This window comes from Melanerpes formicivorus, unplaced genomic scaffold (assembly GCF_026170545.1).
Source record: "Melanerpes formicivorus ecotype bairdi unplaced genomic scaffold, bMelFor1.0.p_v2 SCAF_5, whole genome shotgun sequence".
Taxonomy (NCBI): Eukaryota; Metazoa; Chordata; class Aves; order Piciformes; family Picidae; genus Melanerpes; species Melanerpes formicivorus.
Genome location: NW_027142357.1, coordinates 31,640,037 through 31,656,191, shown reverse-complemented (window position 1 = coordinate 31,656,191; position 16,155 = coordinate 31,640,037). Strand labels below are relative to the sequence as shown.

General features: G+C 42.6%; 1 protein-coding gene across 7 annotated transcripts in view; it reads right to left on the bottom strand.

Annotated features, from left to right (window-relative positions):
* KALRN (kalirin RhoGEF kinase) overlaps positions 1 to 16,155 on the bottom strand; it is a 556,957-nt gene that overhangs the window by 152,893 nt on the left and 387,909 nt on the right. For all 7 annotated transcript variants that reach the window (XM_068139021.1, XM_068139024.1, XM_068139015.1 and 4 more), the window contains exons 22-28: positions 14,046 to 14,228; positions 12,893 to 13,011; positions 10,481 to 10,547; positions 8,954 to 9,063; positions 6,710 to 6,779; positions 4,996 to 5,085; positions 654 to 746 (exon numbers count right to left, since the gene is read on the bottom strand). In XM_068139021.1, coding sequence (XP_067995122.1) covers positions 654 to 746; positions 4,996 to 5,085; positions 6,710 to 6,779; positions 8,954 to 9,063; positions 10,481 to 10,547; positions 12,893 to 13,011; positions 14,046 to 14,228 — 732 coding nt within the window. The remainder of the gene's footprint in view (positions 1 to 653; positions 747 to 4,995; positions 5,086 to 6,709; positions 6,780 to 8,953; positions 9,064 to 10,480; positions 10,548 to 12,892; positions 13,012 to 14,045; positions 14,229 to 16,155) is intronic.

Sequence of the window (16,155 nt, the reverse complement as noted above, 5' to 3'; positions counted from 1 at the left end):
TTTACTAGTTTTGAAGTCAACAGTGGCTGATTAAGTTAGACCTAAAAAACACCCAGTCACAAAACACTGCAAAAACCTGTAGCCAATTTACAACAAACCAGTCAAAGTTTTTTGTTAACTGGAAATGTTAATATTTCACTTGGAAATCCCTGCTTTGTGTATGAAGGTTTTCCACGTTTTTCAAACAAGCATGTTAGCTCCCAAACAGAATCTAGCACCAGTGAAGGAGTCTCAGTCAAGTCAGTGAAATTTCCCCAAAGTTCATTGCTGCTGTCATCAAAGTAGTATGTGATCAAAATGTTGCATGTCACAAACTTAGCCAGAAGTAAACAGTCCTGTCATCCTTTCTTTTTTCCCAGTTCTCACTTTTTAGGATTAAATCCATTCTGATACAACCCTTCCCCCACACTCTACCCCCCTAAGTTTTTTTACTGCATGTTTTATTTTCTTTTTCTGAGTCTTTTTCTTTAAAACACCCAACTTAATTTCACACTTTGTAGCTGTGCTCAGGCTTGGGAAATAGGAGTGGCAGCTCAGCAGGAGCTGCTTACAGGTCATAAACAGGTGAGGAAGCAGCTCCCTTGAGAGTAAATTAACTCCTTACACCCCTGAACTGCTCTGCCTGAGGTGATCTGGGAAGTTCACTGAAGTACCTTCAGAAGGAGTTGGTATTTTGTGATCCTCTGGACAGGCTTGATTAAATAAGAAGATATAGAATTGGCCAAACCGTGTCTTTGCTGAATTTCCTAGAAGAGATAAAAACAGCATTCAGTCATGGAAAAATTATTGACCCTCTGCCAGACAGAACCACCTGTAACTAATTTTAGCTCTGGATCTCTGTTGCTTCTTTTTTTCTTCTTCTTCTTCTTGTTGGTTTTGTTTATTTTCTTAGCTCTCTTTAAGCTCACATGCAAATATCTGTGGTTTCAGAGAGGTTGGCAATAACCCGCAGAGTTCCCCTAAGGCCACTTAAAATGCAGGGGCCCCATGCAAGTCAAGCTAAGTCCACGCAGAGTGAAATAAAGAGGCTTCAATTTAAATATGACTAATCTGCCATGTCAACCGGTTTCCCCCAGCTATGAAGGCTGAAAGCAGTCTTAACATTCAATTAAAATGAAGTGACATTAAACTGCATGCTTAGGGTGTAATTTAGCTGTCTAAACATAATCATCTAGTACCATTTGAGAGCCCTGGGGTATCTGAAATATCCACAGGGGAGTAACAGGTCTGGCAGCGTTGACAGGCCTACGCTGTTCTGAAGTGGCCAGGAGAGATACCCTCATGATACTTGTTGCAGCACTGAATACTTCTATTACTGAATACTTCTGTTTTGTCACCTGAATCTCAACAACACTGTGCTCATCAGTGTGATGTGCTCATGAACTTCACTGCTGATAGGCACCTGGTGAGATCTACAAAGGCCCCAGCTGCCTGCCTTCACCTGGCTCCAGTGGGAGTTAGGAATTGAATCCTACAGAACCCTAATGCACATTCTTAGCCATGTAAAAGACCTCAAACTCATGTCCTACAGGGGCAGATTTTCTGCTGAAGTAGAACTGGTTGGAATTTTTTCTGCTTCCACCTGGCACTGGGCATGTCTCCCCTTGCTCCTGGCCATCAGGAAACCCTCAGTTCCTAAGGGTGAGCAGATGAGGAAGGGAAACAGGACTTATCTCCAGCTACTGGAGAGTAAATTTGAGGTTGTAAAGGGAAATTACAGAAGATGAAGTGAGAAGAGCTGCCAAGAACAGAGATTTTCATTCTGTATACAGCTTGATTTTCTGTTGAGTACTGGGGAGGTTGCTAGGGTGGTGGTTTTTTTAGCTCCAGTGTTTATCTTTATGCTGGGATGCAAAAATAAGCATTTTTTCACATGATGTAGCAACAGATTTTTAAATATTTTTTTTTTAGTAGGCAAATTTGTTCTAGAAAAAAAATAATGTATCTCCAGTGCCATGAGCAAGACCTAAAAGGGAAGGGGCTCTGTGTGGGAGTTTACAGAGTTTACATGAAGCTGAGTCATGGCTGGCTCCAAAACAGGGACAGTGTCTGCAGAGCACATGTCTGGGACTCAATTAGTGACTGCAAGAGCCAGCAAGACCTCAGCCATGTCTGTGAACTTCCTGGAGCTGGCTAAGTGCACTTGGTGTTGTAGGGTCCAAATACTGAATTTAGTGCTATTCTTTTCTCCCAGCTCTCTGAACAGCACAGCGTGCTCCCAGCAAGATGCCCTTGCTTCAGGCATTCCTCACTCTGCTAGGTCAAACTGTGCAGATGCAGAGTGGGTTGGTGGAGTGACAGCTGTCCTTGATGCACAGCAACCTGCAGCTTGGAAGCAGCAGCACTGCTACATGCAGTCAGACAAATACATGCTGGAAAGGGGCATTCTCCCTGTAGCTACTCCCTCTCTTCCTTGAAGTGTTGGAGTAAGCTAGCTATGTAGACAGATTAAACACTAACCCCCTCTAAAACAAAACATTAAGGTTTTGTAATACATGACACAAAATTTTGGTGAGTGATTTCAGAAAAAATATTACCAAGGAGAAGCTGAGACCCTGCTTGTGCCTCTGCCCATTTCAGAAGGGACACTCCAGGTCAGCAGAGAAACTATCCAAGAAAAATCACCCATGCAGAAACCTGGTGATCTGCTAACAACATCGATGGGATTTACCGTGCTCCACTATAAATGCTGCTCATGCAAGTTAAAGGCACCCTGTGGCTTTTTGAAGACAACAAACTGATCTTTTCCAACATTTAAAGGGAAAAAAAATATTCAAACTAGCAGAGGCATATTGATGACTGAACCAAACCCTGTCTTTAACCTGAAGACCAAAGCTTAATTAAATAACAGACACTAGAATCAACTCCATCATCTCAATGATATGACGACTCCCACCAGCTGAAGCTGAAGGCTAACACATCTTGGCAATCAAAATTGTATCTTCCTAGCCTGAAATCTGTGGTATCACAAATATTAAAGACTGCTAAATATGGAGGACATCATTTATCTTTGAAACTACTGAACGAAGAACATGATTTTAAGTAACACAGTAATACTTCCAAATGGTGAACAAGACAGATACAAAAAGTGAAAGAACCAAATTAATCAGTCTACTGCAGTTATGAAAGAGTAAGCATGCTAGCTCCATTCCCTATGCAATTTCCTGCCAATATCTCAACAACTTCCAAACTGTGTAAGCAAAGCCAGACCTGCAGGGATGGAAGATAACAAGCTCTATTAGACTAATGCCATAGGATAAAGCAGGCAAGTTTCACAGCTGAGAGTTTGTGCATAATTTCCATCTGCATCAAGTGATCTAAGAAAAGAAACTACTATTCTGTACATATATGGCTTCACTGATGTCCTCAGAATTTCCCAGCTATGATAGCATCACCAGTAATTCTCTTCACAGTTTCAAACAAGGTATCACTTATCACTGCTCCATCTCCTAATTAGTTAAGCATTGCAATGATGGTCTGCAAAGCTGCAAATTTTCTATGGACTCAGAAAATATCAGGACTGCTTATTTTCATCTCAAAGACAGCTTTCTATGGTGGTTCCCGTAATCTGAAGGGTTGTACATCTGTGATCTTCAAGCAGGCTTCTTACTAAAAGGTGTTACTCTAGATAACTCACTCATTGTCAAGTTGTTTCAGGCAATTCCAGGTTCTGCCTGGAACTGGCCACTTTTTCCATTGTCTTCATGCCAGACTGTCCCTTGCCCTGTCACTTAACCACGGCCACTCAAAGATCAAGATAAGGAGGATCTACAGATCCTACACTACCTTAGTCACTTAGATTGTGTGACTTGTGGAGATTTTATGGGGGAGACAGCCAGCTTTCTCTTTTTGCACAGGCATCTCTGGGTAGCCCAACCCAATTCCCACCAATGGAGAGCAAACATCTCCTCTTGCAAGACAGCAGATGCTGATGCCTGAATATTCATTATTAAGCAACATCAAGCTTGCATGCCGCGTTGTAGTGGAAATGCTTAGCAGAAGAAACGCTTTTAACTTGTGTGAACAACACAAGATACCTCAGGCAGCTCAAACCCTCCACGAGTCACCACCCAGTACAAACCATTCAACAGGCTCAAGCGCCACCTCCTGGAAAATCTCCACCAGTTCAAGTCTACTTTTAGACCGTTCAGAAACAAGGCCAAAAACAAGTCAAAAGATATTCAGCACTTCTGGCTCATGTGAGATCTTTCAGTGTTGAGTTTAATCGACACACTATAAGCACTGGCCCATACAAAACCAAGGGGAGCTGATTTATGTCAGCTGCCAACCACATCACAGGTTGGATCCTTCTGGGTGGTTACATCTGTGAAAAAGATTTCCAGTGCTTTGAGGAAGAGGCCTTAGCACTTCCCCACCCCCACCCCTCAGAAAGGGAACTAAACAAAGCTATGGGCCAGCAGACAAGAACAGCAAGATGAATGAGGTTCCAAAACGTTTAAAAGTACTCAAAAATGTTAAAGATTTTTCTCAGCCTACAAAAGTGGGATTGCAATCTCCAGATGTTTATCACAGGTGTAGGGCTCGTAAGGGCAATAGTCTAATTGCAGTCAGCAGAGTCCTTTACTAGCATGGTGAAGCAAATGCCTAATAGGGTAGGTAAAATATGCAGAACAGGGGGACAGAATCTTGTTTTGAACTTAGGGTTTTCAGGTCATAAAATATAATGGGATCTGCTTTTCATTTTGCTTCTAAGCCCAGAATTAGAGAGTATGTCCAAATCAGATCTTTAGAAAGGACTAGGTCTGAAAATTCACAGAGGTTGGCAGAAGAATGTGTGTCTCTCTTAAAACTGACTTGCTACAGTGATGAAGATCACACATCATACAACAGCCTGTCAGTTCTCACAGCATGCCCTAGCTGCAGTGGAATGAAAAACCCAAATGCCAAATCACAAAAAAGAACCTGTTGCTCAGGTGTAAAGAGGTGTTTCAGCTGCACTATGTGTGCTGAAGGAAAATGGCAATGGCTGCTTACATCAAAGAAGGTTCCTGCATGTTCCAGGATGAGCTGGTTGGAGTCAGGCTTGTTTTTGCAGTAGGTGACATACATCTGAAATTTATCTGCCTGTGAAAACAAACATCAAGCAAAAAGTAAAATAAGCTACTTCTCTGCTTCCATAGTCCTTCATCACCACACAGGTGACAAACCCCCCCACCTCTCAAAGCAACATAAGAACTGCAAATTGAGAACAGAAGACTGAGAGACAGTTCATACCTTAACTGAGCAGTTCTGAGGGCAACGAGGTGCACTGTGTCACAACTATGGGAGGCTTTCTTTAGCAATTCTCAGAGAGGGAAGGCCTAAAACTTGAATCCAGCTATAAAATAATTTCTCAGAGGTCTAATGATGTTACACAGACTGTATTCAAAAGTCTGCAAGTCTTAAAACCCAGTCATGATAGAGTCAGTTGGCTCTATCACCTACTTGCAGACAAATCCAGTGCAGAAACTCTGGGCAAAAGACTCACCTAAATTCATCTGGCTCAAGACATTTTTGACTTGAGACAGGCTCAGACTTGTGACATTTGGACCAAGCTTCCATTTCCTACCTTGCTTCAGAATTTAATGGTTCAAACTTTATGTTGTGTTAGGGCTGTTTTGAATTTAATTTCCTAATTTATTTATTTTTAAGAGGAAATTAAAAGCATCTGTACACCCCTGCCTTAGAGCAGTTTCATATTACTGAGCTGTGTGTCTCAGGGAGAGGCAGGCAAACAGAAGAGGATGGCCTCCTTTTCTAACTATTGAAACTTTTAATACCAGATATCAAAATAACAGGATCCTGCAGTTGGGCAGGCAATTGTATATATGCCTGTAAACAGACACACAGCTCTGGAATTGTACTACTGCAGAAATGATGAATCTTAAAAGCACCAATGAAGATTTTGCACAGAATGATGCGTAGGTGTGTCCACCTTTCATAAATATGTAACCTCTTCCTGGTAGACAATATTTCTGATCACATTTTGTCAATATTTGTGGCATGTGCCAAGGGAAGTTTAGGCTCGAGGTGAGAAGAAAGTTGTTAACAGAGGGAGTTGTTAGCCGGTGGAATGGGCTGCCCAGGGAGGTGGTGGAGTCACCGTCTCTGGAGGTGTTCAAGAGGGGATTGCATGTGGCACTTGGTGCCATGGTTTAGTCATGAGATCTGTGGTGAAAGGTTGGACTTGGTGACCTTTGAGGTCTCTTCCAACCAAATTACTGTAGCAAATTCCTGGAGTGCCCTCTTAGCACCAGGATTTCAAAGTTCCACTGGCATTGGGTAATGGAATGAGAGAGCACAGGGACTCAGCAATTGAACATTAATTTCTGAAGAAAAATGTTGATAAACTATATTGTTCATGCTTTTGTAGAGGTCTCATAGCATAATGAAAATTCTCTAACGAAGGTAAATTAAGATTTTAAATGTCTGTCCTTCCAGGCACCTTCACAAAAAGTTAATGTCATCCTTAGAAACAGGTTTGATTTGATGAAGTCCTGTTGAAAAGGAACCAGCAGAGGTAAGGAGAAGAGTTAAGAATGGGAACCTTTCACCCTGGGTAAAGTAAAGGACAAAGCAGTTGTAGTTCCATATTAGCTCCTAATTGCATTTATTAAGCATGTAACCCTTGCACCAGTTCCCAATTTGCTTTTCTGCCTGTGCAAGAGAAATTAATTTGAATAAATAATGAAAGAAGAAGCCTCATTACCCAGGTGACGAAGCAGTGGCCCACATCCTCAGGCAGCTGTTCATATTTCTCTAGTTCTTTTAGAAAAATGCTGAAAAAGGAATAGACCAATGTGATTAATTACAGACAAATATCCAGGAGAAGCAGAATGACCAATGAGTTAATCAGTGCTAATGATTGATACTTGTGTCTTGCTTATGAGTCTAACCAAGTGTCCTGCCAGTGGAAAAAGTGTGTCCTTGCCAAAAGAAAGGAAAAGGTAGCAAGCTCTAGTAGGGGGTCAGTGTATTTGGGACTGTAAAGTGGTATTCAAGAATCAGATTGAGAATCTGCAAAAACATGTTGTGTAACAGTTCAGAGGAAGGGTAAAAAGAGAAGCCCAAAGCTGCCAGCTTTCCATCACCCAACTTGGCGCACTGGACAATGGACAATTTTAACAAGCTTAACACTTCATAGGTAAGTAGTGAACTCCCAACATACACATTTTTGTAAACAATTCTCTCCCAACACCTTGTACCATGAGTAACACCTATGTTTGCAGACAGAGCCCTGTACAATGTCTGGGTGGAAAGAAGAGGAGAGACTGAGGGAGCTGAGGCTGCTTAGCCTGGAGAGGAGGAGACTCAGGGGTGACCTTATTGCTCTCTACAACTACCTGAAGGGGGGTTGTAAACAGGCAGAGGTTGGTCTCTTCTCCCAGGCAGCCAGCACCAGAACAAGAGGACACAGTCTCAGGCTGCGCCAGGGGAAGTTCAGGCTGAAGGTCAGGAGGAAGTTTTACACAGAGAGAGTGATTGCCCATTGGAATGGGCTGCCCGGGGAGGTGGTGGAGTCGCTGTCACTGGAGGTGTTCAGGAGGAGACTTGACAGGGTGCTTGGTTACATGGGTTAGTTGATTAGGTGGTGTTGGATGATAGGTTGGACACGATGATCTTGAAGGTCTCTTCCAACCTGGTTTATTCTATTCTATTCTAAAGAGCATGAAACAGAAACTGCAGGAAGAGAAGCAACTGAATGTGCTGTTTCCAAAGCCTTGAATCAGGCTGGGGCCTAAAGAGTACCAGTCAGAGGAGAAGAATGTGGAGGAGGCTGGTGAAGGTGATAGGGGGACAATTTATTTTAGCATTGCTAGAAGTTTTGTAGGGAAAAGGATGATTTAGATGCAGCAGGCTGGAGGAAGATGGGTCAGAGAAAAGAGAAATGGTAATGCAATGGAACTGTGGGGCATAACTGAGAGTTGAAAGGTGGTAGCTGGGAGCAAGGAACAGCCAAAAGGGAGAGCAGTCAGATGGCATCAGTATGGACCACTAAAAAGAAATATAGCTAATACAAAGAGAGGGGAAGTGAGAAGGCAATTGGGTGATCCTGTTTAAAGTGGGAGAAGAATATATATATATATATACCTGTACGATAGGGCAATTCTTGTGGGCCAGAAATTGATTCATCTATCATTTAAAGGCTGTTTTAATGTAATATGTAATTTAAATCTACTATCCTGACATGCTTTGAAGCTGCTTGCACTAAAGCATGTATATGGCAGCCTCTGTTGGACCATATGGATGCATATGTGATGGTAGTATTTATGTGTTGTGATGGCACATTTATCTGGCTGAAGCACTGAAAGTCTCCTAAAACTTCAAGAGGGAAGACTTTTCTGATTTGTCTTTCAAATGCTTTGGTTTTGACATGTAACTTGAAGACAGGCATTGAAATTCAGACTCAATTTGTGGGATCCAGCACCCCTAAATATTAAGTTTGTAACTGCTATTTCTTTCACATTATAGCAGGGGAACCCTCTAGGCTGATCTGATACACAGTCTTATCTTGATAAAGTGGAGGAACATTAGTTACAGATTAAACACAGAGAGTCTCCAAGAAGTGTCAGGAAAGCTCCTTATTCAACTAGCTCATGTCAACCATTCCTTTTTTCCCCCCTCATGTTTTCCAAGAGATCATATTTTTGACAGGCAAGCTTCCAGGCTTCCGGACTAGATCTAATAGTGTGAGATAGAAAGCAGACATAGAACTGCTGTAATACAACTTTAACATCATTAATCAGCTGAAGGCAAATTTTAAACTAATACATAGTTCATGTTTGTCAAGGACACAAACCAGGAAATCAAACATTACTTGGTAAATCTGGATCAGCTACTTCACACTCCCATGTACATTGTTCTGTAGGCGTACACTGCAGACGTACAGGCATACACGTGTCTTTGGTTTCCTGAGTCAGAAAACATTAACAGAACTGTTTGGAAAACCTACTTGTTATGAAAGTCATAAATCTCCTGAATATTGCCAAAGATGATGTGTTCTTTATTAAGGATCCCAGCAGGTATTTCTTCCACTCCACTTGTCATTTCCCAAAGGTAAGTCTGGAAAACACCGGCAGTTCTTAGCTTTGTTAATAAATGCAGTGAAAAAGAATAGATTTTCCCTGTTTCACTGCCAGAGGCACAGGCTGACAAGGGAAATCTGTGCTTTGAGATTAAACAAACAAGCTAAAAATAAATAAATAAATAAAAATCCAGTGTCACAGAAAACTCTCCAGAGAAATTCAAAGTGCTGACACACAGCAAAAGCAGAGGAAACTGAGGAAAAAGCAGAAAAACGCCAACACCACCTGTCTTTGCTGTCCAGCTGATGGTGTCCAAACACTGCAGGCAGAAACAGTTGAAAGATAAGCTGGATTTACCACTTTGGTAGCATTAGATGTATAACAACCTCTTTCAAACTGCAGGAATGTGGAAGCTGACAGATTTCACTGAAATACACTGCATTTTTCCTTGCATATCAGTGTCCTTCAGGAATACCCTGCTGCAAAGGTAGACAAGGTATCTGACTTTGTAAATCTAGTGCTAAAACCTTAAATCTACTTAAAACCTAAAATCTACCTTATTGCTGTCTACAACTACCTGAAGGGAGGTTGTAGACAGGTGGGGGCTGGTCTCTTCTCCCAGGCAACCAGCACCAGAACAAGAGGACACAGTCTCAAGATGCACCAGGGGAGGTTTAGGCTAGATGTTAGGAAGAAGTTCTTCATAGGAAGAGTGCTTGGCCATTGGAATGGGCTGCCCAGGGAGGTGGTGGAGTCACCATCACTGGAGGTGTTTAGGAAGAGACTGGATGGGGTGCTTGGTGCCATGGTTTAGTTGATTAGATAGTGTTGGATGATAGGTTGGACTTGATGATCTCAAAGGTCTCTTCCAACCTGGTTAATTCTATTCTGTTCTTTCTCCAGCATGAGAAGATCCGCAGGAATAGATTTGAATTCTTGAGAAAATGCTCCATGATTAAGAAAAAAAAAAAACCCAAAACCACACAACAAAAACCCCAAACCAAAACAAAAGAAACAACCAAATAAGCAAAACCCAAACAAACAAAAAAACCCAAACCATAAAAAAAGAAAAAAAACCAACCCCAAACCAAAACCCCAGAAACCAACAAATTTCAGGTCAATGCACAAACGCATTGCTCTTTGCTGAGTCTCAGGACACTGCTTTCGCTCTGCAGGGGTAAGCACAGCTTTGAAAGTGAAGGCACACTCAGATATGTCCATAGATTTACAACCAGGTGTGGGAAGCACTGGGCATGGTTCTGCCAGTGAGAGGCAAGCTCCCTCTGCTGACCGCCCAGCTCCCATCACCAGCACGACACAGCTATGTGGCTACCCACCAATGGTGCTACCCTCACAAAGACTCTTGTCAGCCTTCACATTGCAGTGAACATCACCATCGAAAGGATAGTCTGTCCTGCCTGAAAACACTGGAGCCTTCCCAGGCTGTAACTTACCTCTAAACATTCATGTAAGTCCCTGACATAAGCTTTTTCTGTCTGAAGTAGCTCAGCCATAATGAATCTGGAGGAAAAAAAAGAAAGTATTTCAGGTGTTTTGGACAATGAAGAGAAAACATAACATCCTTCTGTTGCCTAAATGAAGTGGTGCACTTCCACTCTAAACCTTCAGCTGCCTTACTTTGCCCTCAGCTCCGTGAATGAAATACCACTTCATACTCCAGTCCCTTGTAGGGTTATTTTCTAAATGTCTCCTCTGCATAAAATTCTATTAAGTTGTATTTCTACAAGCCCCACTTGCAAAAAATAAGACAAAAGACTGCGAAAATAGTTTGTTTCTAGATTTAAATGTAACAATAATTCTCTAGTTTGTTATAAACTGCATTTCAGCATTTCAAAAGTCATGGCAATCTGGTGAAGTCCCCACAGACTGGAAAAGGGGAAACATTGTCCCCATCTTCAAAAAGGGCAAGAAGGAGGAACCAGGGAACTACAGGCCAGTCAGTCTCACCTCTGTGCCTGGAAAGATCATGGAGCAGATCCTCCTGGAGTCACTACTCGCTCAAAAGAATAGTGAAGAGGTGATTGGGAACAGTCAGCATGGCTTTGTCAAGGGCAAATCCTGCCTGACCAACCTGGTGGCCTTCTATGAGCAGGTGACAAAATTAATAGATGAGGGGCGAGCAACTGATGTCGTTTACCTGGACCTGAGCAAAGCCTTCGACACTGTCCCGCACCACATCCTGGTCTCCAAACTGGTGACACATGGGTTTGATTGGTGGACCACTAGATGGATAAGGAACTGGCTTGATGGCCGCACCCAAAGAGTGGCTGTCAATGGCTCCATGTCCCAGTGGAGGCCAGTGACAAGCGGAGTCCCTCAGGGATCAGTCCTGGGACCTGTCTTGTTCAACATCTTTGTGGGGGACATGGACAGTGGCATTGAGTGCACCCTCAGCAAGTTTGCTGATGACACCAAGCTGTGTGGTGCAGCAGACACACTGGAGGGAAGGGAGGACATCCAGAGGGACCTTGACAGGCTGGAGAGGTGGGCACAGGCCAACCTCATGAAGTTCAATAAGAGCAAGTGCAGGGTCCTGCATCTGGGTCGAGGCAATCCCAGGCACAAATACAGGCTGGGCAGTGACTGGCTGGAAAGTAGCCCTGAGGAGAGAGACTTGGGGGTGCTGGTGGACAAAAAGCTCAACATGAGCTCTCAGTGTGCACTTGCAGCCTGCAAAGCCAATCAGATCCTGGGCTGCATCAGGAGAAGTGTGGCTAGCAGGTCGAGAGAGGTGATCCTCCCCCTCTACTCAGCCCTGGTGAGACCCCACCTGGAGTACTGTGTCCAGTTCTGGAGCCCCTATTACAAGAGGGATGTGGAGGTGCTGGAAGGTGTCCAGAGAAGGGCCACAAGGATGATCAGAGGGCTGGAGCACCTCTCCTATGAGGACAGACTGAAGGAGTTGGGGCTGTTCAGTCTGGAGAAGAGAAGGCTCCGAGGTGACCTAATTGTCGCCTTCCAGTATCTGAAAGGTGCCTACAGGAAGGCTGGGGAAGGACTTATCAGGATATCAGGTAGTGATAGGACTAGGGGGAATGGAATGAAGCTGGAGGTGGGGAGATTCAGGCTAGATGTGAGGAGGAGGTTCTTCACCATGAGAGTGGTGAAACCCTGGAATGTGTTGTCCAGGGAGGTGGTCGAGGCCCTGTCCCTGGGGGTGTTTAAGAGCAGGCTGGATGAGGCTCTGTCCAGCCTGATCTAGTGTGGGGTGTCCCTGCCCATGGCAGGGGGGTTGGAACTAGATGATCCTTGTGGTCCCTTCCAACCCTGAATGAAACTATGAAACTATGAAACTATCTGAAGGGGACCTACAAGAGGGCTGGGGAAGGACTGTTTAGAAGGGCATGTAGTGGTCATGGTCAGATGAGCAACAATGATTTTAAGCTAGAGCAGGTTAGATTTAAGTTAGACAGGTGGAGGAAGTTTTTAACAAAGAGAGTGGTGAAATACTGGATCAGGTTGCCCAGAGACATGGTTGAGGCCCTGTCACTGGTGGCATTCAAGGGCAAAACTGATGTGGTGCTGATCAAGTTATCTAGTTGCTGACTGCAGGGAGGTTGGACAAGATGACCTTTGAGGGTCCCTTCCAACCCACTGCAGCCTGTGATTCACTCCTTTCCCTTCACAAAGTAACTTCTGATTAATATAAAAACAAATTCACTATGTATGTCCTGAAACTCTCTAGCCTACAAGCCACAAATTCTGTCCTACACCTGCAGACCTTTCTCAATAGCTCCCCAGCTGGAAGCAGTTATAAGACTGTCAGTCAGTTCTGGTCATGTAAATATCATAAAATCACTCTTGGATAACATGTCATGTCAGACTGTGAGCATTTGGGGACATACTCTTTTTTCCTGGCCGACTTTCTTTTTTCTTCATTGACTTCATGATTTGCATCTCGCAGCTTTACCTCCCGGTCTGAAAGACTTGCTGGAATAATATCTAGTTCTAAGTCCTTGTTATCCTAGAAAAAGCAACAGTACAGATTTTAAACACACTGTAGTCCTACTGTTGTGCAAAATGCAGATCAAATAGATAGGAAGGGACAAAAGTAAGACAAAGATTAGAAAGAAGATTAGAAAGAAGAAAAGGCAGATTTAGAACTCCAGTGAAAAGAGAGAAGGTGAAAAGGTGAGAGAGAGAGATCTTAAAAAAAGCCAACTTATTACAGTCTTTACTCTTACTCCTATCTAGGAATAGGTATTGAGGACAGACATCTAAATGTTACTTTGCTCCTTCACATCTGAATTAGTTTGCCTAGTATGAGACTTCATAAAAAGTCTGATAAAGTAGAGCATTATGCAGAGACAATCCCAACTTCTGATGGTTTTCTGCCATGGAAATACCTTTCCAGACTGTGATTAGTAGTTTTGTGTAAGCCAGAGACCCTACAAGGAACAGTAGATTTAAGATACCTTGAGGGTGCCAGTGAGGGAATTTATTCCTCTTTTTTTGGCACTTAATTTTGAAGGATGGTGGACTGAATGGTTTTTAAGCGTTTCTGCCTCTGGCACTCACCCTTATTACCATGGCCAGGGATTAGCAGGAGATTATAACTGTTAGTTTCTTGTATGCTGCTCAGAGAGGAGGTTTGAGACCAATTTTTTGTTAGTTAAATGATGAGAGAACAAAAGCTTACAGTCAAAGTCTGAGTTTGATTCACACTACAAGCGTGGGAGCAGGATTTATGGCTTATGCTAAAATTAACACAGACTCTTATACCAATAGGTGTTTCCTCTCCTTCCCAGTAACTGTATGGTCTCCTGGAGAATGGTGCAAACATTTGTGTATAAAGTCTTTCTGATCTTCATCAGTCTTCTCCTTCTATCACTGGCCTGCCACCAAATATCTTTTTCTCTTCAGAAACAGTTCTGAGCTTGGCTAAGTAGGTTTCTAATGGGCCTACAAAAACCTGCAGCATTCACACCATAACCTTTGCTTCTCCCTGCAGCTTTCAGCTTTGGTATAAAACCCCAGCAGGTCAAGGACTTACAGTACCTCTGTATTGATTCCAAGGGCTTTTTCCAGGGAGTAGCGGTATTTCCCCATCCTGAGAGAGAAGTCACGGTAGCGTTTGTCAACAGTGGTGACCCACTTCCTAATTTCAGTGGCGTGGATATGTCCTTTTTCTACAAAGCTGTCAGCCAGCTGGATGAGGAGCTTCACTTTCTCCTTTGTTTGCTGCCCAAAATATGATCCTTGGTTATGTTGCATTGTTATTATTATTTCCTTTGCTTTTAATTCACACAGCACTCAGAAGCAGCTTGCAATTTTTCTTACATCATTAAAGACTACTTGTACTTCATTTTATACAGGTCAGAGGCTTTAAACTTTGCCCACTGAAGCATGACAGGAATGACATTTTTATAAGGATACTCATGAAGCAGCAGAAGACAGAAAAAAAAATCAAGGGTTTGAGACTACACACACACAAGCACAAAAGGAAAACGTTGCAACTTAGACAAGCCTCCTTCCCATAACTGATTGCTGACTTGTTTTGGTGAGATTTGGAGTAGAAGACAGGATTTATAAATCATGCCTCCTAAAATACACCAAGTAACTCTCAATCTATCTAGGTGGTTCAGCAGGCCTGCGTAGAGAAGTCTTTAGCACACTGCATATCAGTCCAGGAAGTAAGTTTGAGTCACTACTGCTCTGTTTTAGAAAAAACAAAGGAATTTAAATCCAAATTCATGGTCTGCTATAAAATCCTCCATCAGTATTTTAGTTCCACTTAGAGCATCACAAACTAAACGATGCCTGAACTCCAAAACATACACTGAGCCCCCAACCATTCCAGAAGTCTTTTCTGTTTCACCCCTTTGTCACTATGGTTTACCATGTTGAGAAACTTTGTGCAAATCTGGCACAGAGAAGTTAGTTACAAATCTTAGCTTAGATTCCAAATCTATCCCAGGAACTGAAGGTGCCTGGACCCTATGTTTGAGCCAGCTCAAGTGAAAAACGCTTATAAAAACTGAGATATCAACTGTACAGACTGCACTCCAGCTGTAATGCACATGTTAATCCTCAAAAGCAAAAAGAGAATCAGTCATATGCCCAGAGGTACTGGCAAGCTGCTTTTCAGAGATGAGGAGAACTTTCCACTGCCTGAAGCAAGATGTGCTGTCAGGTAGTTGACATTATCAGCAGTATGGCTGCAAATGGACAAATGCATTTCAGACCAGAAAACATCTAGCAGATTTCAAAGACAAAATTCAAGAAATGTCAGCAGCAAAATAAATCAACAGCTGAGTGAGAGCTCGTCTTAACAAATTAACTGAATACTTAAGCGAGGCTAGGTATGGAGAAGTGCAAATCTGACATCCTGTTATATTTAGAAGGTGTTTCATTCCCAAAAGCTGCTGGTGTTTTAGGCTTTTCAAACAATTCATTGGATGAGAACATTATTTGGATCAGGAATGCTTTCAGTTACAGCTTAATTTGAGAATAACATCAGTCTGGGACTGATATACAGTTATGAGATTGCAGGGGGCAGCAGCAGAGAAGTGATTAATAGAGCCCTAGAGAGCAAGGCTGCATGCCTCAGTGTAAGGCACAGGCAGTAATGGTCAATAAGAAACAAGGTGTAAAACTCAGTCCTTGCCTACATTGAGAGCAGAAATAGTTTTGAGAGTTCAGGATGAACTGAGATTATTCTAATCAAAATTAAATTATAAACTGGAATGTCATCCAGGTGGACTGATGATGGTTGGTAAGAGCCAGAGGTACCGTTGAAGGAATGTTTTATGGATTCTGTCTGATTAAATTAAATTTACATCTATTGCTAATTACCTCCTATTTGCACAGACATGCAAGCTAAGCAAAAAAGGCAAGGTACAAGAACACCACAAAGCCTGTGAATCAAACCCATTCAAGTATGGACAGCCTAACGAGGAATTTAAGGATTACAGAAGAGGATTTAAGGACATAGTGAAATGAAGCTACACAATACCAGAGCAATAGTCTTGCTACAGTCTGACTTTGTAATTTAGATACTTATCAGTGACTGTTAATACCCTTGTGGATTCACTGTCTGTGAATCACCTGTGATTTGAATTAATTTGTCTGAAGCACCATTCCTCTGTAAACCACAACAGATTTCTCA